This window comes from Coptis chinensis, chromosome 4 (assembly GCF_015680905.1).
Source record: "Coptis chinensis isolate HL-2020 chromosome 4, ASM1568090v1, whole genome shotgun sequence".
NCBI lineage: Eukaryota > Viridiplantae > Streptophyta > Magnoliopsida > Ranunculales > Ranunculaceae > Coptis > Coptis chinensis.
In genome coordinates this window covers 102,005,275-102,029,134 of record NC_141459.1, presented here as the reverse complement: position 1 = coordinate 102,029,134, position 23,860 = coordinate 102,005,275, and the positions used below count along the sequence as shown (strand labels likewise).

Below are 23,860 nucleotides of genomic sequence, written 5' to 3'. Positions count from 1 at the left end.
TAGTTCAATGCATGAGAGATCTAGTTTCGATTATTTATGCTTTGAGGTTAGTTCGATACAATTATATCCGGTTTTCGATTTCCGTTAACTATTCTTTGAGGTTATTTCAATGCATTTGCATTTAGTTTCCAATTTCCCACCAATTATTCTATGAGGTTAGTTCAATGCAGTTGCATTCAGTTTTTTAATTTTTGTTTATTATTTTTTGAGTTAAGTTCAATGCATTTGCATCAAGTTTTTGGTTTCACATTAATTATTATTTGAGGTTTGTTTGATGTATTTGCATACTATTTCCGATTTTTCGTTAAATATTTTTCAAAGATTTGCATCAAATTTCTAATTTCCGTTAATTATTCTCATGTAGTTTAGTTTAATGCAATTTGTATAAAGTTTCTAATTTCCGTTAATTACTCTTTGAGCTCGGTTATGTATTTGAATCCAATTTTCGATTTCCTTATAATTATCTAATGTGGTGTGTAATACCAAGTTCTATCGATCCATCTAAGTGTCATTGCAAAAACATGACATAAAAAAGTAAATTATGCTTAATTTACTATGTGGGATCATCGAAGATTATTCAGTTTTTGATTTCCAATTAATTATTCTTTAAATTATGCATGACTAATTATATGGAATCGATCTTCAAAGATTATTACTTAACGGGTGTTGTTATATTAATTATTCTGAAAAATATTTACAAATATTTGAGAACTATTATATATTAATATTATATTTATCACTAAACCAAATTTCTTATAATGAAAACCTCACTCTCCATTAAAAAAAATTTGCATTTGATAAAATCCTTCAACTTCATTTTGTTGTTTAATAATAGAAGTTTGATTGATGTTTTGTGAGATTGCCTAATAAAGGCGTAAGTTCATATATATTGAACTACTTGAATCTTAAAAGAGATAAGATAAACACCATTTTAAATACAAAACTATATTTATCGAGACATTACACAACATATAACCCAACTATGTTTTGAGGTTAGTTCAATTCATTTGTATCCGGTTTCGATTTTCCGTTATTTTATATTTTGAGGTTAGTTTAATGCAGTTGCATCCAATTTCCAATTCTCGTTATTTATTTTTGAGATCAATTCTAAAATCCGGTTTGATTTATCGTTAATTATTTTTTTTTGTTAGTTTAATACATTTGCATCCAATTTCCAATTTCCGCTAATAATTGTTAAAGTCGGTTCGATGCATTTGCATCCAGATTTTTGATTTCCGTTAATTATTACGTGAGATTAATTTAATATATTTGCATCCGGTTTTTGATTTCTCGTTTATTATTTGATAAAGTTGTATTTGCATATAGTTTCCGATTTCCGTTAATTATTTTTAAGATTAGTTCCACGATTTGCATTATGTTTCTAATTTATAATTAATTTTTCTTTGAGGTTAGTTCAATGCGGTTGTATTCAATTTCGATTTCTGTTAATTTAATCTTTGAGGGTTAGCTCAATGTATTTGCAAAAGTTTCGATTTTATGACAATTATTTTTAATGTTAGTTTGATGTATTTGCATCCAAGTTTTGATTTTTGTTAATTATTCTTTGAGGTTAGTTTAATGTAGTTGTATCCATATTCGATTTTCTATTAATTAATTTTTAAGATTAGTTTAATGCTTGTATTTGCATCCAATTTCCGATTTTCCGTTAAATATTATTTGAGGTTAGTTCGATACAAAGTTTTTGGTTCTCCATTAATTGTTTTTTTACGTTAGTTTCATTCAATATTATACATATTTTAAAATATTTGTCATTATTGCTTTGTCGTTATTTTTTTTTTCATTTTCTATTATATATTTTGTGATGTTATTTTTTAGTATAATTGTTAGCGTTAAAGATATATTCTAAATAAGTCGGTGTTTTATCATAGTCTCATAGACACTAAAATTGTATGATTTGTAATATGGAATTAGTTTCTACAAATCACTTATTTTTTAGCAATTTTTTTATTTGATCAAATATATAAAAATTAGAACAATAAAAGTGTTTGATTCGTAATATGAAATTACATTCTACAAATCACCTATTTTTTAGCAATTTTTTTTTTTTTTTATCAAATATATAAGAATTGACAATACACTCAAACTCTCCAAATATAAGAATTAGAAATACACTCAAACTCTCCAAAGAGCTCCAAATATAAGAATTAGAAATACACTCAAACTCGATTAGAGAATAAAAATCTAACTCTCATATTAGAGTGACACATAGGAGAGAGAAAATCCTCCTTTAAAGGTCTCTGTTTTAGTATATAGATAGTAGATTTATAAGTATAGTTGTTCCAATCACAGTACAAAATATCAGAATATGACAAAATATCGATTTCTAATTTATAGATATGTATTATGGATATATTCTTCTCTTTGGGAGATATTTGACATTGTTTCATATACAAATATCGTTGATATATCTAAAATATCGATAAATATTATAGATATTGTGGATATTTTTTGATATATCATGATATATAATTTATATTTATTTGAAATATAATGATAAATATTGTTATGAAATCGGTGGGCCTATATGGATGCCCACCATCTGTATTTATCCTGATAGTCCTTAGTGTTTATCCTGATAACCCTCTATCTGGCATTTATCCTGATAATCTTTTCTCTTGTAAAGGATGTTACCTAATTGTATATAAAAGTAATCTTACCTAGTTACCTCAATGAATAATAATTCTCTCTATCTCTGTTTCTATGATTCAATACATGTTAAGTTAGTATGGTGTTCTTTCTAAGTCGGTATAATTTCTAACACGTTATCAGCACAATAGTCTATAGCTTTGGATTAAAAGTATGTGTTTTACTTACGATTAATGGTATGTATTTAAATTGTGGTTAAATCGTAATCGATACTGTTTATACCATATTAAATTCGTTACTAGTCGAATTTAATTGTACTGTAGAACTAGAGCCCAGCAGGTATATTTGCTTGTTTTTTCAATTTTCATTATTATGAGTATGATAGAGGTGGGGATTGTCAGGTTAATGTATGTACCCCAAAGTTGAAATCATTCAAGTTTGTAGGCCCGTGTTTTGCGCATGTTTGGTTGGAGAATACTCCTTGTTTACTTAGTGTTGACCTTGATGCGTATCAAATTAAGTATTATGGGATTGATAAAGATCTTTATCTTGAACGTTTGGTGAGAATTATGACTGGGATGGCATATCTCAAAGCTGTAACTATGTTTGGTTCACTTCTAAAGGTACGCGATTTAACCATAGTCTTTTGTTTTTAACATTTACTTGAATATTTGGCTTAGGCACTTAATTATGAGATCAAATTAGTTAGGCGGAACGCTAGACTTTTTGACCACCGCATGAAGTAGGACTTGCCTTTTGCTCAACCCTCCCCTTAATCTATCCAGTATGAGCTAACATGAGGCCTAAACCCATATTGCAAATGATTAAATTGAATGTTGATTATGTTATCCATATCGAAATGATTAATTGAATTAGAAAATTAGAACTCTACTTATGTATTAATAAAGATTAATTAGAGTACCCTGAGCTGGGAAATTCTCACCAAAAATGTTTGTGGAATATTTAGATTTTAATAACTAGATGGTATGACATACATACTTGCGCAAGTTTGGATGTGCGGTTCAAGTCCCCGTCCCACCACCTCAGCGCACTAAGATGGCCCCCCCAACGAAGGTTGGGGAATTATGTTGGTTTTGACTCTCCCTCTATTATTCGGTATCTATAACCAATGACTGGAGATGTGTTTACTGCACGCTTTGCAGATTATCATTCTGATGAGACAGTATTCCCACCGTTAGGGGGAGATAAGAAAGTTTTTGAAGAACGCCTTGTCCTAGCAGGACAACCCACCCCTTCCAGAAGAACAATGAGAATTGATCGAAGTGGAATACTCCCACTCTGTCTCATCTAGATCCCAGAACTCCTCAGTATGAATATGAGGTTAGGAGAATATTGCATCTACAAGAATTTGCAAATAAATTGCCTGATGTATTCAATGATGCAGAAAAAGTGACTAGGTCACATGTTCCAGCTATAAATACACCTGCTAAGATTAATGTCCCCGTTGGACAAAATTTAAATATAGTTGCAAATGAATCTGTTGCACGCCAGAAGCGTGGCAGACCTATAGGCTCCAAAGACTTGACTCCCAGGAAGAGGAGGTCCACTGGAAAATTATGCCCCAATAATACTCTAGAAGAAGTTGTGCAAAACACTCCAGAAGAGGTTATGCACGACATACCCACTTCCTCTAAAACCCCGGTAAAGGTTATGAACGAATTAACTATGGAAACCCCTGAAGAGGAACTAGTACCAGAAAATGATGAGATCTCAATATTCCATGCATATTCGGGAGAAGTGTGGAATAGAAATGATATGACCATCGATGACGTATTTATATATACGGTAGCTACTGAAATATCTAAGGGCAATGACAAAACTGAACCACGTAGTATAAAAGAATGTCGACAAAGATCTGATTGGCCTTGCCGTCAAGGCAGAATTAGAGTCTCTCAATAAACGTGGTGTATTTGGACCTATAGTACAAACCCCAGAAGGTGTTAACCATGTAGGTTACAAATGGGTGTTTGTTCGAAAACGAAACGAGAAAAATGAAATTTCTCGATATAAGGCATGTCTTGTAGCACAAGGTTTTCTGCAGAAACCTGGGATTGATTATGAAGAAACATACTCTCCTGTTATGGACACTACAACTTTCGGATATCTAATAAGTTTAGCGGTTTCGAAAGCTTAGATATGAGACTCATGGATGTAGTGACTGCCTACTTGTATGGGGACATAGACAAAGATATTTACATGAAAATCCTTGAAGGATTTGGTTTGCCTGAAGCAAAATCAAGGAGTACGTACTCAATTAAACTAAGACGTTCATTATTGGATATATAAATGGAGAAAAATTATGGATATATGTCCGGTAGACTATACCCATAAATGAGAAAGACATTGTGTATCATATCTAACGTTGGGAACAAGACGCTCACTTAGACAGTCTGTATTACATAATTGTCAATTTAATGAGACAGTATTCCATCGTTAGGGGGAGAAAAGCAATAGTTGCTATAAGGAACGACGTGAAACAACTTGGATCACGTCCTCTGTCTCATTAAGGATCCAAACAATGAATGTGACTATATGAGATAAGGAGAATGATACACTTGCAATCGGTTGCAGAGAAAATGCCTAAGCATTTAATGATATGGTAAAAGTAACCATGAATGTGCCAGCCAGAATATGATGTTCCATTTGGACGGGGTCCAAACATGGCTGCAAATGAATCTACTATACGCTAAAAGCGTGGTAGACCTATATGATCCAAAGAGAGTGCTCCTAGGAGAGGAGAACTGAAGAACCATCTTGTCCAAATAATAGCCAGGTAATGGCTGAAGCTCTATAAACAAATAATGAAAATGTGCAAATATCCAAATTCACTGAAATGCCTATATATGGTTGCCCATGGAGAAGCGCAGGTACCTGAAAATGAAGAGATCGATCTCAATATTCTATGCATGTTCTGGTGAATTGTGGGATAGGAAAGCACTTGTCATGGATGACATATTTAGCTATGGTATAACTATTGGAATATCAAAGGACAATAATGAAAAATAAATGAACCACGTGTTTTGTCGACAAAGGAAAGATTGGCTAATCTGGAATTTGCTATTCAAGCATAATTAAACTCTTTGAAAAACATGGTGTGGACCTATAGTAAAATCCGAGGTTGGATTCAATATAGTAGCAACAAGTTTGGTTGGTATAAACTTGATTGAGACTCTTAAGGAATTAGAGAAAACTGCTGACTATAGATTTTTGAAATGAAATGGACAAAGCACATGGTTATGCGGTACTTGGATTTGGATAAGGATCCATTTCGACTAAAGGAAGAACATGAGGAAGTTCTTGGTCTTAAAAATACTCTACTTGAGTGATATTGAAGCATTTATGTATCTAGCATAATACGTGCACAATATTATACATTGCATTTTCTATTAGTTTCTTATCAAGATATAATTGTGCACATACACTTAGACACTGAAATGATGTCAAACACATATTGAGATATTTTTATGGAATAACTTGTATGAAACTATTTTATTCTTATGGTTCCACTAATGACTATAATCTAGTTGGCTATGCAGTCTTTGGTTATCTATCTGACCCTCAGAAGGGTTACTCCCAAACAAGTATGTATTTCATAGTGGTAATGCTGCCATTTGTTGGCATTGCACTAAACAAACTTTAGTGACAACTTCCTCTAACCACTCTGAAATTTTAGCTCTTCATGAAGCTAATCGTGAATGTGTATGGCTAAGGTTATTAATTGAGCATATTCGTAGTTCTTGTCAATTACCTTCTATAACAGGTGTTCCCAGTATTATTTATGAGGATAATGCAGCTTGTATAGCCCAGATTCAAAAAGGATTTATAAAAGGAGACAGAACAAAACACATTGCACCAAAATTCTTTTACACTCATTAGCTTCAGAAGAAGAAGTAGATTAAGGTCGAGCAAGTTCGTTCCAGTGACAGCCTTGCTGATCTTTTCACTAAATCACTACCGAAGCATACATTTCAAAAGCTTGTATATGGGATCGGCATGCGCAGAGTTCACCACCAAGCCATATAAATACTTGTCTTTATCAGGAGGAGTACTAGAACAGGGGGAGCATCCTGAAGAATGTGTCCCAGGACATATGCATTGTACTCTTTTCCCTTATCTAGGTTTTATTCCACTGGGTTTTCCTAGTAAAGGTTTTAATGAGGCAGTATTAAGCAAGTCACAATGATTCTGAGTAATGTTGTACTTTTTTTTTTGGCTTTGGTTTTTTTTTTGGGTTTTTTCTTAGCAAAGGTTTTAATGAAAAAATTGTCATTGGATAGTTATAGAGCATCTAGAAGAATGTTACAAAAAGATGCATCCACCATAATTTCCACAAGAATGGTGGACATCCAAAGGGGAGTGTTATGAAATCCGTGGGCTTATATGGATACCCACCATTGATCTGTGTTTATCCTGATGGTCCTCTATCTGGTGTTTATCCTGATAACCCTCTATCTGGTGTTTAACCTGATAATCCTTTCTTTTGGAAAGGAGGTTACCTAGTTGTATATAAAGGTAACCTCCTCCTATTTAGACTTATCTCAATGAATAATTCTCTCTATCTCTTTTCTATGATTCAATACATGTTAAATTACGTTAGTGTGGTGTTCTTTCTAAGTCGGTATAATTTCTAACAAATATTAAATAAAATTGTTACATACACAAAATATCACAAAATATCTACAAATATCGCAAAATATCTTAAAATATCAATAATATCGTCGATATTTGCAGTTGTAAATATCTCTAAACATATCGTCGATATGGATATATATAGTGATATTTTGCGATATATCACAATATTTTGTACCATGGTTCCAATTATCAGTTATAATAGATTCCAACAGATTATTACAGCGTGGGCAAGTAGTTGAGGGAATGATATTTCAATTTCCTCTAAGGTTCATAGTTTGTGATTTTGAACAAAATCTTGGAATCCCATATTACAGTTTTTAAAGAAATTGAAACAGTAGTGAAATGACAAAAATGACAATGTATTGTCAATTTGTCACAAAATGTAAATTTGGAATTTCGGTTACTGTCGGAATTGTTACAGTTCCGAAATCCTAAACTATGCTCTTAGTCTCAAGACTCAGGAGTCTAACCTGTGTCGAGGGGAATTTGGCTTTGGTTTTGTAGTTGAGGGTGTTTTTTCAATTTGAGGTATTTGTAAACAAAAAATCCCATATTACAGTTTTGAAAAATATCAAACTTTAACGTTTTGTGATATGGGGAAAACTTATTTTCTTTTGACGGGGAAGTTTGGAGAAAACCGTTTGATTTTTTAAAATGTAGGAATTTCCGTCAAATTTCTTTAAAAATTTTAATTTGTATTAATTTTTATTTTATAAATTAATACAAATGAAAATTAATTTGTAATATTGAAAAAAAAAATTAATATAAATTAATTTGTAATGTTGAAAAAAATTAATATAAATTTTCTAATTTGCAATATTGAAAAAATAAAATAAAAATTAGAAACGGTGTTGGAGAAATTTAACCGAAATTCCTATATTGCAAAAATCAAACTGTCAGGAAAAAAAAATTTAGTCCCCATCTTGTCAAAAGATATAAAGTTTGATACTCTTTTTAGTCATTTTCGATTTGTAAACAGCGTTATTCTTAATTCCCCCGTTTGTTTTCACTATACCATCAGATAGAGTCGTTGTATACTTGTGTTCGTGTCAAGTGTCAAGTGTAAACTGAGTGGCACTTTCAGAGTAACAGTGGCTGCTAGGAAAATTGTATCCAAGAGATTTATTCTCCATGTACGGGTTTCTAGATCAATTAAGGTCAGCCACACACCTGTATGGGCCTTCCGGGTCCATGGTCCATGGGTTTGTTTTTTTGTAGGGTTGGTAACTTGGTATCCAAGGATCTAGCCGAATGTTCCAGTCCCGACATGCCAATTTAACGAATTTGACATTTGAGAGAGGATCTCATCTCTTCTTTTGCTTTAATAATACCTCTCCAAACTCCAAAGTTGCAAAATCTTCTTGTGTCTGCCAATTCCGCATCCATTCTGACTACCAATCATGCCAAATTTATGTTACCTTTTGCCCTATGTAGACTTTGACAATGGCGCTTGGACTAAAACACACACCATAGGGAGCTTTATTGATTTTATGTACCATAGACACCGCTTCTACGTGGACACGTTGAATTGGGGACCTCAGGGAACGTGACGCATGAACCTCCGTGACTTTTCCACATTCATCCCTTGTCGGCGGACGTTTCAAACAGGTACCTAGTGCAAGTGCATGTAGAATCAACGAGGGATGCCTAACATATGGGTAAGTTATTAGTTATCAGACTTCATATACCACTGCGTTCAAATCTCTAACGTGGTTCCAAACAAGCTAGTCTAGAATAAGGTGAAGAGCCTCTACTGCGCTGGTGGTATTTCTTCCTTGTCTTACGCTCTTGGCTCTTGCGGTTGCATATTTTCATGGTTGCTAGTTGCAAGCCAAACTTCATACATGTTGGTTACATTATTATGTTTTTAGAGTTTAATGAAGGGACTTTTAACTGTTTTAAGACTCTGGTTGGTTAGTCATGGAATCAGTAAACAACTTTTCCTCCAAAGCCAATTTTATCTCTTTTCGTTTGAGCCAACACTTCAGGGGTACTGAGGTTTTGAGACTCGTTTATATATCAGAGGTTTGAAATCAAAGTTTTTGCAGAACTTTTACCAGCGTACGTTCTTGTATTCTCATGGGTTTTGGAGACCAAATGTAATCCAAGAGATCTCAAGTCTTAATCTGCTCTGTTTGTTTACGACTTAACATGCACCCTGTAGATCGAACTGAATTTTCTCAACTAGCATCAATTCTTTAACATTGTGTTCTTTTATTTAGTTCCTATATATAATTTATCCCCAACATCTAATGATTGTCCCAGTAATGAAAGAAGTGTATCTGGGAATGCTACAAGCAAAGAGCCTCAATCATATTTATGAATAAAGGATACCTTTTTTTTTTATGGTGAATGAATAAAGGATACAATCATCGTATAAGGAGAGAAAAAAAAAAAAAAAATTAACTGATTTACATAAAACTAACACTCAAGCACTGTAGGAATTCCACATTTTACGTATTATTCCATTTTTGTTAAACACAGAATGCACCTGCAAACTAGCAGTAAAGAATAAAAAATGTGCTATAGCAGTAAAATTAACATAGAATCCTTTATCACAACTTGGATGATATCTGCAATGGTTGCTGAGTCGTTAAAGCTTTGGCTCTAAGATGTCTCCTTAATATCTTTCCTGAAGCTGATCTTGGAATAGAGTCCACGAACACCACCTTCCTTATCTTTTTATATGGAGCGACCTGATGAGCAATACAGTAATGATCATGCCTCTTATGTGGTTGCATATGTGGATGCAGCATAAATATAGTTACATGTATTGATCATAAGTGATATCTGGATACATAATTCTAAAGTTTTCAACCATAATAATGATTTTATAGGCACGTAAATTAGCAAGTCATCATGGCATATATGGTACACCCAAACAGTAGAAAGTAAGTATATTGTGTACCTTAGTAGCTACAAATGAGATTATGTCTTCTTCTTCAACTTCAGACATTCCCCTTTTCACTACACAAGCCATAGGGATCTCTCCTGCTGCTTCATCTGGATAGCTGGAAATATAAATATAGGATGTGACGATCAGAAGATTAAAATGAGAAAATCAAATTAAACGCTTATATATATGAGAATTGCAAGTAAACTTAATGAATATATATACTCATACATCATGCCAGAACTTTGTCTTCATACTATTCAATATAAACATTTGATGCATCATGCATGGACGTCTTTTAGATGTATTTGTAAGCACTTACGGTATGACAGCAACTTCGTTGATGTCAGGGTGGATAAGCAATATCTCTTCGAGCTCAGCAGGAGCAACCTACAAATTTCGTTACATATAATAAGCTAAAAACAATCATTTTGAGCAATACAAGTAATATATATATACGAAACAGAAATATACCTGGTAGGCTTTGTACTTGATAAGCTCCTTAATCCTGTCAACTATATAGACAAGTCCAAGCTTATCAATGAAGCACAAGTCACCGGTGTGTAGCCAGCCTTCTTTATTAATGGCAAGGGATGTGGCATTTGGATCACCAAAGTAGCCTAAAAGAGAAAATGATTGAATATGGTCATATATATGTTTGTAAATAAGCTATATGTTCATTTAATTTCTTTCAACTGAAGGTACATTCATGCCAGAAGAATATTGTTGTCATACTTGAATTAAAGTTCTCTTTTCTGACAAATATATATTTTTCTTATCTATTACTCACAAGACCATAACGTCAAAAAATTTCTTATGGAAAACGTAAGTGACAAAATATATATATGTATGATATAATAAGAACAAGCAAGTAAACAAATAGACCACGTAGTGTGGTTGACTATTGGCTAGTTTGGTCATGGGATCAAATTGTGGTGATTTAAAAAAACAACCAACAAAAAGAAACAAAAAAAATGTAAACAAGTAGAGTCTAGGAAAAGTATATACCCTGCATCACAGAAGGTCCCCTCAGACAAAGTTCTCCACATTCAAGAGGGGGAAGAGATTTTCCTGTTCTTACATCAACTATCTTGGCCTCCATAGATGGGATTAGACCTCCGATTGATTCGTGAACCATCCCACTGAATCCATTGCAAAGTGTAATTGGTCCACATGTTTCTGTTAATCCGTAGCACTACATTCCATTTTCAATTAAGAAACTTAGAATACATTCTTTTCAATATATACTTCATTTTGCATCTAAACAAAAAGAATAACTAACAAAAAAACAGAGAGAACATAAAATGGTCTGGAAATAGTCTCCTAATATTTTTCTCACCTCTATGTTAATATTTGACTGTTTAAATCAAATTCATATATTCAAACATATTTCTGGACATGCCAGTGTGTGTGTGCGACAGTGCTCCTACACATCTAACTGTACTGGCCATATATTCTAGACACTAGACTTTTCTAGGTTTGGATATTCATCAGTGATCGCTTTAGAAGGATTTTGGTAAGAGCTTTGAAGGATACCAATTCTATTGAAACCCATTCATAGAATCCAAAATTTTCTGTAATGATAATAGGACTAGAAAGCGATGTGTTTGGAATCAAATATTCCTTTCTGTTTGGTACTTTTGTACACCACTATGATCAAATATAGGTCGCCAAACAGATTGGCCCATGTCATCTGCTCTAGCAGATATGATCCTCATAAAAACAATTGGCACAAAACAATTTGGAATTGACTTGGACTATGTCCAACACTCCAACCTATGCTATATAGAGAGTACGTGCATCTATGTGGTTATTGAATGAAGTTGGTGGAGCTTTTATGAGAATGTCTCACCTGAGATAGTCTCATTTGGGGGTAACACTTGCTAAACTTTTCCATATGAACCTTTCCTAATGGAGCTCCAGAGCAAATCACCTCTTTCACAGAACCCAAATCATATCCCTTCACCCCATCTTGCAACCTTACTAACTGGACTACCATAGGCGGCACTACTGGCAACCTTGTCACCTTATACTTTTCCACACTTACTAGCATGTCTTCCAACGAGTATTTATTCAAAACCACAGTGGTTGATTGCACCGCCAATGTCCCACACACAAACATGGACAATCCAAACATATGAAACAATGGCAAGACACATAAGTAAATGTCGTCGAATGCACCATCCTCTGATTCCCATACATGCCTTAAGAAGCAACTCATTGCTATAAAATTCCGGTGCAAGCACACAACTGATTTACTCTTCCCAGTTGTTCCAGATGAATACATAAGAGCTGCAATGTCATCTTGATTGATTTCAGTACCTAACGTTTTATGATGTCGCGGATACTGTAACAAAGTATCCATCAGATCGTCCACCAGAATTATAGACCTAGTACTCTGCCTGTCGTCGAGCTTGGACCTTTGTTCAGGAGTTGTGATAATTAGGTTTGGATTGGTATCCTGAATTTGAGATTGCAACTCTGGCCTAGTGTGCAAAGGATTGGCTGTACTGAATATGGCACCAAGGGACATGACACCCAAGACTAGTAAAGGATAATATAGGGAGTTTGGCACGACGACTAGTACTATATCGCCTTTTTTGATACCTAAAGAGTGAAAAACATGAGCTAGGGAGGATGTAAGTGATCTGAGCTCTCCATATGTGATGGACTTGCATGATTTTGAATCAATGAAAGCTGGTTTGTCAAGAGCTTTGGAGGAGATTTGTGAGAGAAGAAAGGAAGGGAGTGACAAATGTGGGGTCTGAGGAAGAAGTGGTGAACCCCATTTGCTGCAGTATAATCCTGTTGATGAACAAAATCCACTCTCTATGGAGACTTCCATCTCTTATGTGCTTCTATAGTTCTATGTTTTTCTCTCACTTCTTATTTCCCTGCAATGCTGCAAAAGTAGTAGATGAGAGGCAATAAATACACAGCTCACACTGTAATGTTCCTTGGTATCATATATGCATTCAATTTTTTTTCATTATGGAGAAGATTATTAGTTGGTAGTTATATGTTATTAGAATGTCATCAATCATCATCTCATTGTAACACAACTACCTTCATAATGATCAAGGGGCCTCAACTCCTCAACCATGGTTCATATAAGCCATTCAATTAAATTTGCACCACCATCGTTGGTGAATTTTCAATAAAAATAAAGTATCTTATCTTTCGATCGATCGACTAATAAGGATTGTACACCCTGATGATTCAAAATGTAACTCCATTTCATTTGGTACCCTGATTTTACATAATATATTATATGTTGTTCTTATGTCCTAATCGACGGTATATATGAAATTCTGGGCACTTAATGAATCTAGTTGTGACATGTGGTCTGAGTTATCGACGATAATTGGCGAACGAAATTATTGATGAGAAAGTCTATATTCAACTATTCAAGTCAATGAACTGTAGTCTAAATTGAAGACAACATACTCGAAGCGATTGATTATTGCTATAACTTGTTATGTCTAAATTTAAGACAACTTGTTATGTCTATTGACGATTGTACAGCACTGAAGTATGTTTCATAACATATTACTGTTATGAATTTGTTATGAATTATAGATAGAGACTCAGAACTCTATTCTTTCTCTACTTAAATTTTTTTCCGGTTACCTACTTGTCACATGATTCGTAACAAATTTTACTCCAACTATGTGATGTACCACTGTTTATGACTTGGGCCATTAAACATTTAAACATGTTTCAGCATCAATGCATTTACTGTAGTTATTGACACCAGATACAATAATGGGGTACTTTACATCGATGTTGCGTATACAAGCAGTTCAATCCTTCCTGGGATGGTGAAAGTTTTCTTATTTTTTTTGCTAACGTGAACTGGTCAAAATCAGTTTATGAGCTGCTTTTTCTCCATTCCGGTAAAAGAACCTTCAAATCCTGAACACATGTTTTTTCCAGTTCAAAGGGTATATTTGATGGGGAAGCTTTTCTTTCAGAGACTCAGAGTTTATTTTTGTTTTTTTTTAAATGTTTAGAGGTTAGGCCGACCTCAACCTGCATTAATATCAGACTCTATTGTATACAGTACCATTAGCATCATCTGCTAATATTACAGATAAGGATCAAAAGGCCCTATACTATAGTTTACACTATGATTACTCATGTTACAAGTCTTTGCCATGAAGTCAGCAGCTCTATTAGTTTCCCTGAAGATGTGACTGAATTCAATCCTCTCAAAGCATTGCATTTGGACTATGTTTTTCCACTTAATTAATTATCGGAGACTCAGAGTTGATTGAATGATTGCCACCTAATTATCTGTTTTTTCCTCTTTTTTTTGAAATATTGAGGTTAAGCAGACCTCAACATGTTCTTAGACAGATTACCAAAAAAAACACACGTTCTTAGACAGATTACCAAAAAAAAAACATGTTCTTAGACTCAACTTCAACGGTCCACCTAATTGTTATAGTTACTGAAGCCAAACTCCAAGCTCCAACCTTCTACCATACTGTTATATTGCCAACACCAATAAAAATGCTATATTCATTCTCATATATGTATGCGGCAAAATTTAACCGGACATCATTGGGGTCACACGCCACATAATATGGTGTACAATAGCATACACCAGTCACTAGATCATGTGGCGTGTGACTTTCCCACACACCATATCATATACCTAACTTGCGAGACTTCAATCAGAATCAATAGTTATAAGCAGTAAAGCATTTCTAGTTCCAAAATTTACATTATATTCTTCCAAAATAGCTCCGAAATCATCAGTAACCAAATGAGTATTTAACATGCTTCATCACAATATCCAACAAGGTTCTGCTTAAACGTTCGTACAAAACAGACCAAGGTTCTACATAAACATTTGTCAAAAGATTGTCCTATAACCTAAAGTTTCTGCCAAATACAACCTTAGGATGCAGTGATTGCATTAGGATCTTCCCTTAAAAGGTACAACAATGACAGTTCACGATCTTCCAATATAGCTCCGCCAAAACAAAGATTTGTGAAGTAAAGTAGCTAAATCATCAAACCCGTATTCAACATGGTTGATTCCAACTAACCTTAAGAGGCAGTCCTTCCTTCCAGTTTCCTCCTGAAAGGTACAACAATGAGTGAGCTGCAAGTATTAACATAATGACTAGATATAAACTCTTTCATCCCAAAATACAATACAATAATAAAGGACATGAAGAAAATCTAATTTACCAAAACAAAAAAAGAAACATAAAAAACTTTCATCTGCTTCTAACAGTAAGTATCATCCGATTCTAAACCTAAGAATAAGAATATCAATCTAAAATTCATTTCCTGTCCAAACCAGAACTAAGCATAACAAGTTCCTCCACAGGTTGTTTTCCATAATATTTTGACTACTGATGAATCATTTTAATAAGTATGCCATTCCCTATTACCAACTAGTCTAATCCAAACTCGGATCACATAGGCTTTGAGTTTCTCAACAACTTGGAGTATGTAATCTAAACTCTGGTCAAATTATGGTATTTTGACTATTTTCACACTAAGTGTTAGTGCCTCAGTCTTATTGTTATCAAGCTCAGGACAGTCTACTAAAGGCAGCTCCGCAAAAGAGAGACTCAGATAGCGCTGGTCATCCATTGTCCAGTCACTGAGATAGAAATCATGTGTATGTACAAGTAGCCCTTCACAAGTTAGTGGATTCAGCTAACTACTTTATGGCACATAGCAAGAAACATAACTAAAATTTCAAAAGTAGATAAAACTATCAGTAAAATTCTCTTCAGATACTACTAATTTGGAAGACCTGTCTTAGTAGTTAGTACCTGCAGCAAGTGGTACCTTTCACAATCTAATACTCATCTGTTTTTCATGGTTTTAGCTTCTTTCAACTTCTAGGTTTATCTAAACCAATCTACCTACTATATATTCTAATATGTTTTCTTGAACAAAAATATAAAAGAAATAGCATTGTACAAAAATATAGACAGGGCAGGAAGTAGCCACTGACGGGTGAGATGAACTAATAGACCCACTCCACAAGATTATCTAAGGCTGTAAACAGGTGCAACTAACCAAAACCAATCTCCAAGGATCCTTCTCAGAATTAATGTAAATGTTTCAGAGGTAATACACCCTAAAAATTACTTTAAAAAAATTTAAAAATAAAATTGTCATGGTGACAACTTTTAACTGAGAGCTAAGATGAACTCATAAGCCGTCTCAGCAAAATTACCAAAGGCTGTAAATGGATATCATTAACAGAAACCCTTCTCTGAAGAATTAAATCAAAATTTTCAGAGTTAGTTCACCATTTGTGACTGAAAAAAATTCTTCAGTATCAACCTAATTTTTTGTTTATTTGGTGTTTTGTATTTCTGCTACTTTGTACTGGTAGGTTATCTTAACTGACCTCTAATTAAAAATTTCTATAATCAATAAAAGAAATAAAGATTTTTACAAATGTATAGACAGGTAGGCAGAAACCACAGGGAACAGATGAACTCATATGCTCACTCCAGAAAATATTAAAGGCTGTAGATTGGTGCCACAAACAAAAACCTTCTCTAATCATCCATCTCAAAAGAATTAGATAGAATAAAGTGTTAAGAGAAAGTATGACACATATCTCTACAAACGATTTGTAAATGTGCCAATATATACTAACAAATTATCATATCTTAAATTTGAACACTGTCAATAAGCCTATCAATGAAAAACAAGGGAATATGCACCCTTAGGGCACAAGAACAGCGACTATGTTTTCTATGTTCAAATGAATTTCCATAGTGCCAGAGTACCACTGGTCCGTTCTAAAAGCTGATTTTAGTCAAACCAACCCACAGGGAACTCATTCACCCTTAACCAAAAACGAAGTTGAGGAACCACGCTTGCAAATGCAAGCCCTGCACACCTTTCCACACTGAATACGACTCGACCTGCAGTCAAAGAATGACCAAGTAACATGGTCATAAGTTTTAAGGTTTTCCACATTGCCCATAGCACACCGGCTCATTGGATCTAACCCTATCATCAACAGTCACACAAGCAATGAGCACCCTTTTGAGAATCTAACTCTTGACACATCTTATGAGTACTACTTCTTTATATCATTCTTAAGAGCCTTCTGAACATCTTTTGTCACATTGAATTCAGCATCAATGTGAAGGCGTTAGATGTTCTTCGAAAGGAAGCCACCTTCAGACCATCTACAAATGACAGAGAACTTCACCAGCTTATACTCACTTCTTTGAGGGGGATTTAAACATTAAAATCATATCCAACTTTCTGACAATCAACAAAAATAATTTTCCTGTAGCCAACATGATGAGCTTCCTTAAGACTTATAAATTTATTGCTATTAGTATTCGTAGAAGTTAGTATATATGTACCAAAATAAAATATAGTGATTTAACTAGCCCTAGACCAAAAGTTTGGTTTATATCAACAGTGAACAAACAAACTAGTCCTAAAATTACTGTGTATAACTTCTGAGGAACTAATTTACTTATATAATGGGACATATCTTTAATATACTCAAATTTAAAAAATAGCTCCCAATTTAGGATTATAGACCAAAGAAACAATTAAGGCCCAAAGCTCCAGCCTCCACACAATGCTGTGGTACAAGTACAGCATACCAAGCTAGGATATCTCATCCTACAATCTCTGGTTTTTTATAAAAATACAATTCCGCTTTGCCAATAAAAAAATAATCTTAGCCAGCACACATACTCCTGGTTGAGTGGAATTTGAACATTCAAAAAATATGCAACTTTCTGACCATGTTACAGAAGAATCTTATTTATTTTTCTATGTCCACTTTGTATAATAAGCCCCTTACAACTTACAAGATTTGTTACTATAAGTTGGAGCTTGGTTTGTGTCCATAATCAACAAAAGAGTTAGTCCTAAAATTACTGTATATAACGGCTGCTGGACTCAAATAAAGTTACTATTATGTAGTCTACTTAAATATTCTGATATAGCTACAACCCACTCGAGTCTCAAAACAACCACAAACTGAGACTCAAAGACTGAAGAAACAAATTAAGGCCCATGGCTCCAGCCTCCAGGCAACGTAGTGCAAGCATAAACAAATGCTATTAAAAATAAATCAGAAAGAATGAGCAGTACATTTCTTCCACAAAGAATTAACAAGTGCACTTCTTCCGCTATGCCCAATCAGACAAGCAGTACAACCTGACCAAAAGTGGATCAAAATTTGTGCCACCAAAGTCATCTCAAGAGCTGAACCAACAACATGCTTTTACAGGGACCAGAGATGCATATATCTGCCAATTAACTATTTTCAGAAACATGATCAACACATCTGAGGAACACGGATTTATGTCGACAAACAAAGCCTACTCCTAGAAGCCAATAATATGACTCTTTGGTCTGTCAGTATTGAGCTTGTCATGCTAAAACAGACTGCAACAATAGTGAACGAACAAGGGTGATGATTGCATGCATGTCCATCAAACACGGTTAATTTCTATTTCTTAAATTTATGTATTGAAGATGGGCATCCAAGGTGATAATGTGGAGAAGCCCCAGGATTTATATATTTGATTGTGAGGCTTTAGACACCCAATATGGGATTACAATCTCAACATTACGAAAATCACACATTTGAATTTAATTTTATAATCACCCATGATGATGAATGAATACATAACAAGAAATTACACAATAGTTAAATTTGTACCATTGCATTTCAACTTAGGAAAATAAGAGGAAGAAATTCATACCTATGGATCCAAAGATCAGAAAAGATGTAAATTGTCGGTGAATGTCTGGTACATCTTCTCTGTGACTGAAATAATTTTCCGAGTGTTACAATCCACTCCACAAGCTGATTTTAGTGAAATTAGGGTTCCTACTAGTGGACATGCTACAGTGTAATCCCCATTTCCATTCTGGACCCCTTCAACTTCAAGAAATCTACAATTTCGGTTTGTGATGTTGTAAGAAACCAGATATTCGGCATCACAAAGAAGTAAAAGATCGCCACTCTGGCAAAGTTGTATAATCTCAACATTCTCACATCTGAACCCTCGACGACACAATGAATCATGTTCAACAGAAAATTGCTTGACCCAAGACTCCTTCACACCATACTTCTTCATAACCCATATACCAACATTGGATTCAGAAGTACATTCCACCACAGATAGATTCCCTTCAAGCACCCCAAGGCTATAACATCCTTTTGCAGGTTTAAACAAATGTAAGCCAGGAGTTGGAACAGAACCAAATTCATCTACAGCTAAGTTGAACAACACAATAATAGGCACACCATTCCCTGAAATCTTATCCATTGCCACCCAATGAAGACACTTGTGAACAAATACTGAAACTGTTTCATTGGCTAGAACGAAGCACATCAGGAACAACACCATTCATTCTTCTCCAAATAGTACTACCTAGTGTATGTACTTGAACTATATTCTCATAAATCCCAGACTTAGAACCGAGCTCCACAAACATAACAATCACCAGCTTAAATTCCATTATGGAGTCATCAAAACCAAAACCCGACAAACACACATCTCTTTCCTCACCACATTCAAGTTCTTCTAAATACGGGTCATCACATTGCGGAAGGTCCGAATATTCTTCAGTAATGGGGTTAAATACATAAATGGGATAGCACGGAAGTTCGGTTTGAAGTAGTTTAATTCCAGATATACAAACAAAACCATTGCAACAACCCAAAATCCTAGGAAGCAAATGAAATGCTTCGCTAATGAAGTCGTAATCAATAACTTTAAAAGGCATGATGGGGTTACTCTTAAATGCTTCTTCACTGACTTCAATATATAAAAACTGTTGTGTTACAAGACTAGCTCTTGTGAAAAGAAAAATGTCTGGACTAATTTTGGAGAGTTGGGTAAGTTGGGCTTTGAGAAAATATGTATCAGAAAGAATGTTGTACCAAAGTTTGCAAACGCACCTGCCTCTACCAACTGATTTGAAGGGTAGCTTTAAAAGTATGTTGGTTGTGATGTCGTTTGGAAGCTTTGAAAATACTCCTTCTTCTTCTTTGCATTCCTCCACATTCTTCTTCTTCTTCTTCTTCTTCATTTGTTTTCTTCTTCCTTACAAGGGTTTTAGAAGGGTTTTGACTTGACTTGACTTGACTTAATCTTTAGCTAATTGCCTATAATGTCAGTATGTCTCACGCCCCACTCTTCATGACTTGACTTGACCTAACTTGACTCACTAATTTTGTACACCAGAGGGCTCAAATGAAAATAGGCTTAACTTGGTTTCTAAAAATATTGATCAGCTCTTCCGTTTTTATTGATCAATTAAATATCATGTACTTTTAGTTACAAAAAATATATATATACTTCTCTAATCAAACACACTTTCTTTTTACCCAGGAGTATACTTTGTTGTGTATATAATAATAATAATAATTTTTTTTGGTAACTATATAATTATTGATTCAACTTGCCTTGTCGTGCCACCGACATGACCCAGCTCATACAAGTTGTAAAACGTTGAGCAGGAAGAGGGAGACTACTTCCACTGTAATTATAGACCATATTCTAGAGGTGGTACTTAATAAGCTGAAACGCATCCATGCACTTGGTGGCACCATATATGTGTTTAGACATCATCTCCCTAATCGCCAACTTCCCATGTTTATGATTCCTAATCGCCGGAGGCACACCTACACTTGTTTCTTCAACCCTTTTCCGATCCCAGGCGTAGAAGAAGATCAAGTATATATAAGCCTGTATGACTTGGACATGTATGTGCCAAATAATAGCCGCTGCATTGCTTCCACCACAGAGGGGTGGCTTGTAATCCAGGACATCAAGGACCACTCGGTTCGTCTCTTGAATCCTTTCTTGTCACTCCAAAACGAGATCCATCTTCCTACATACTTACATGACGAGCACACTCCTGAAATCGGTAAGCTTATTTTGTCTGCCGACCCTTCGACCTCCTGTGATTACGTAGTTATGGCGTATTTTTTGTTCCCCCCGTCGTTAGCGTCTTTTAAATCTGCTGATGAGACCTGGACTAAGTTAGATAACCACGCATGTCAGGACATTATGTGCTACCAAAACCAGTTCTACACCCTTGAAGGACTAGGAATTCTGAAGGTGTGGGACTTCTCCACCACTCGTCAACCAGTCGTGACACAGTTGTTGCAAGGTCCAAAAGGTTATGGCACTTTATTCAAGTACAAAAAGTATCTTGTAGAAGCATCGGGGGATTTGTTGATGATTTATAGGCGAGTACCTTGTTCTTAGGTATATTTTTTGTCTTTCCCGGCTTCACATTTCCCCGGTTACTGCAACCCAAATTGCATATACTTCGGTTATGATTGTAGTCCCTACTCCGGATGGAGACAATCTTTTGACACTGTAGTTTTCAATTTGGAAGATGGAAGCTTTGAAAGACTTGTCCCTATGGCTTGCGTGCATAGCCCTATTTGGATTGAGCCGAAGCTGCTTGCCTGCTATATATTTCTAGAGAGGCTTTCCACTTGGTGGTTGAATTCATTTTTGTATTTAGAATCGCATGAATCAAACAGCAGCATATACTACCGAACTGAAGAAATTCAAGTTAATCTTTTGAAGAAATTGCAGTCCGGAAATTTCATGGAGAAATGACAGTAGCGGAAACTGTAGGGGAGCGATATCCTCATAGGGCATCGCACTCGCGAGGAGCATAAGCGAACTGAAGATATCGACCTCCAAGACAGACCTGAGAACAAAGCCCTAGCGGACCTGCGTGCAGCGGCATAGATGAATCAAAGGCGACCTCCAAGACCGACTGCGGCGGCTCGAGTAGGTGGTGCGAACGAAGATATCTCGATCACGAACACTTTGCCGGATCTAACGCGGCCGGATAGAAACACACCCCAGGGTGTAATGATTGCCAAGATCTTAGTGGTAATCTCAACACCGGAAATAGGGACTACCGCATCTACCCCCAATCATAGCGGATCAATTCAACACTCATCCGCGATCTCCACCCTACATTTGTACAAAAGAATACACGCGTGTCGGAAGGATCTCCTCTCTCAAAACTCTATAAATACCACCCCTCTTTGGAACTTCGTCGTCGGACTGATTCTTCTCTCCTCCCCGAAAAAGGAAAACGAGAGAAGATCGTTAGGCGGTTAAGCTCCACGGCGACCTCGGTCACATCCAAATTCCAAACCCTTCCCGTTCTTCCTTATTGTAATTAGGAGAAAACCAAAACGCTCCTTTACATTGGCGCCGTCTGTGGTTTCGATTACTGGAGAGCCACTTGAGATCATCTCTAATTCTCCAGGAGCCTACGAAGCATGGTTAGCATAGAAGCTCAAGTTGAACCTTGCTCACCGGTTGGGAGTAGCGAATGAGAGCATTTTCCTTGCTTTCGGGGAGGAAAATGCTACATTACGTGCTTTCGGTGGATAGTTACCCGACAGCGGCAAATCGACAGCGGGCCGAACCACGGCATCAATGGCGTTAATCGGCCAGACTTAACGAGTTGTCCCAAAGGATTGGCGGACCTCTGCGAAGAAGGACTTCGACCGCAGTTGTACACAAGATGCTTAAGGCGTATCGCGCATCTCCGTTCACATGAGAGGTCCTCAAAGCAAATCCTCTCCACCGCGACTTTATCCGATACGCTTTCCCATGTATGCGGCGGCAGCATACGGTTGACGTATGTGGCTCGCTATATTCAAAGTCGGCACTTTTCTACTCACCCGAAGTTCGATTATCTCCACTGCAGATTATTTCCGGCCGACCTCAAGGATGGGCTCTCGATAGTTCTTTTCAGCGGAGTCCGATTCTATCAACACCTTCGAGCGACTTCTCGATTTGTTAAGCCCGGCCGATGCATTAATACAACAGCGGAAGAAGCGGATCTTGATTCTCCGTTTCAATTATCATTCATTCAGGGGGCGAAACTATTCGAGAATTCCTAGGGCGGTTCAAGGCGAGCTGGCGTGCATGGAAAGTGGCTTGAAAGAATCTTTTCGCCATTAGCGGCCTTTTCTAATGCTTGCCGAGTCGCGAAGCGGTGACCTCGCTAGGTCGGCGATGAAGGAACGCTTGAGAGACAATGTCAGAGAGCTCTACGCTCGGCGTCGACAAGTACATCAAGTTGCGGGGAAACCTTAAAACTCCATGGTTTAGCGAGAGAGCCGAGGGTCGCCGAAGTCTCGGATCGTTCCCCGCGGGGCAAGAAAGCGCCGGTCGGCGTGCACCGGCGATTTCGTGCCCGATCGGATAACGGCCGAGAGTTTCTTATCCTCGCTCGCTCCCGATCCACATCTTTGGATAAGATCAAGCGCGCCTCATTTTTCCGGCCAAACATCAGGCAGCCAGCGGTCGACTGGCAAGCCTTTTGTGCATTTCATAAAGCAAAGTGCCATGAAAGCTGATGCATCTTTGGGGGCTCAAGCATTATCTCCAAGACTGGTTTGGGCTGGTTATATCAAACATTACACTAGCATTCCTGATGGCGACCTGCGTCACAAGTTGATGGCTCGTCGTGTACGTAGTCGATCTCCACCTCCCCGTCACCACCACGGGTGCACGGGCTCGTCCTCGCGGTGAGGGGCGCTCCGTGATCGTTCGTCCACGAGAGAAGGCAACACTTTCGTCCGATCGTGACAATGCTCGCACTATTCATGTGATTACCTTTCGGACGATTCGTGACCTCTTCGAGAGAAAAGGCGTCGGGTTGGCGCTCTTCGGGAAGTCTATCATT

The 23,860-nt window shown here is 36.2% G+C and overlaps 1 protein-coding gene and 1 long non-coding RNA gene across 2 annotated transcripts; both read right to left on the bottom strand.

The window, feature by feature from the left end:
- Positions 1–9,576: 9,576 nt before the first annotated feature.
- On the bottom strand, positions 9,577–13,137 carry LOC147506372 (beta-phenylalanine coenzyme A ligase-like). Its single transcript, XM_086558546.1, has 6 exons — positions 12,006–13,137; positions 11,162–11,348; positions 10,628–10,773; positions 10,476–10,543; positions 10,169–10,271; positions 9,577–9,956 (listed from the first exon to the last, which is right to left on the bottom strand). The coding sequence occupies exons 1-6, from the start codon at positions 12,996–12,998 to the stop codon at positions 9,816–9,818; spliced, it is 1,638 nt and encodes a 545-aa protein (XP_086414672.1). The 5' UTR covers positions 12,999–13,137; the 3' UTR covers positions 9,577–9,815.
- Positions 13,138–14,862: 1,725 nt separating this feature from the next.
- Positions 14,863–20,429, bottom strand: LOC147506371 (uncharacterized). Its single transcript, XR_015220807.1, has 2 exons — positions 18,880–20,429; positions 14,863–15,242 (listed from the first exon to the last, which is right to left on the bottom strand). It is a non-coding gene; the product is annotated as an uncharacterized LOC147506371 (long non-coding RNA).
- Positions 20,430–23,860: the final 3,431 nt, after the last annotated feature.

Excerpts from the sequence above, each read along its gene's own strand:
- LOC147506372 (XM_086558546.1), bottom strand. The coding sequence starts at position 12,998 with ATGGAAGTCTCCATAGAGAGTGGATTTTGTTCATCAACAGGATTATAC. Across the intron at positions 10,544-10,627 it reads TCAAGTACAAAGCCTACCAG|GTTGCTCCTGCTGAGCTCGA; the intron begins GTATATTTCTGT and ends CGAAATTTGTAG. Across the intron at positions 10,272-10,475 it reads AACGAAGTTGCTGTCATACC|CTATCCAGATGAAGCAGCAG; the intron begins GTAAGTGCTTAC and ends TTATATTTCCAG.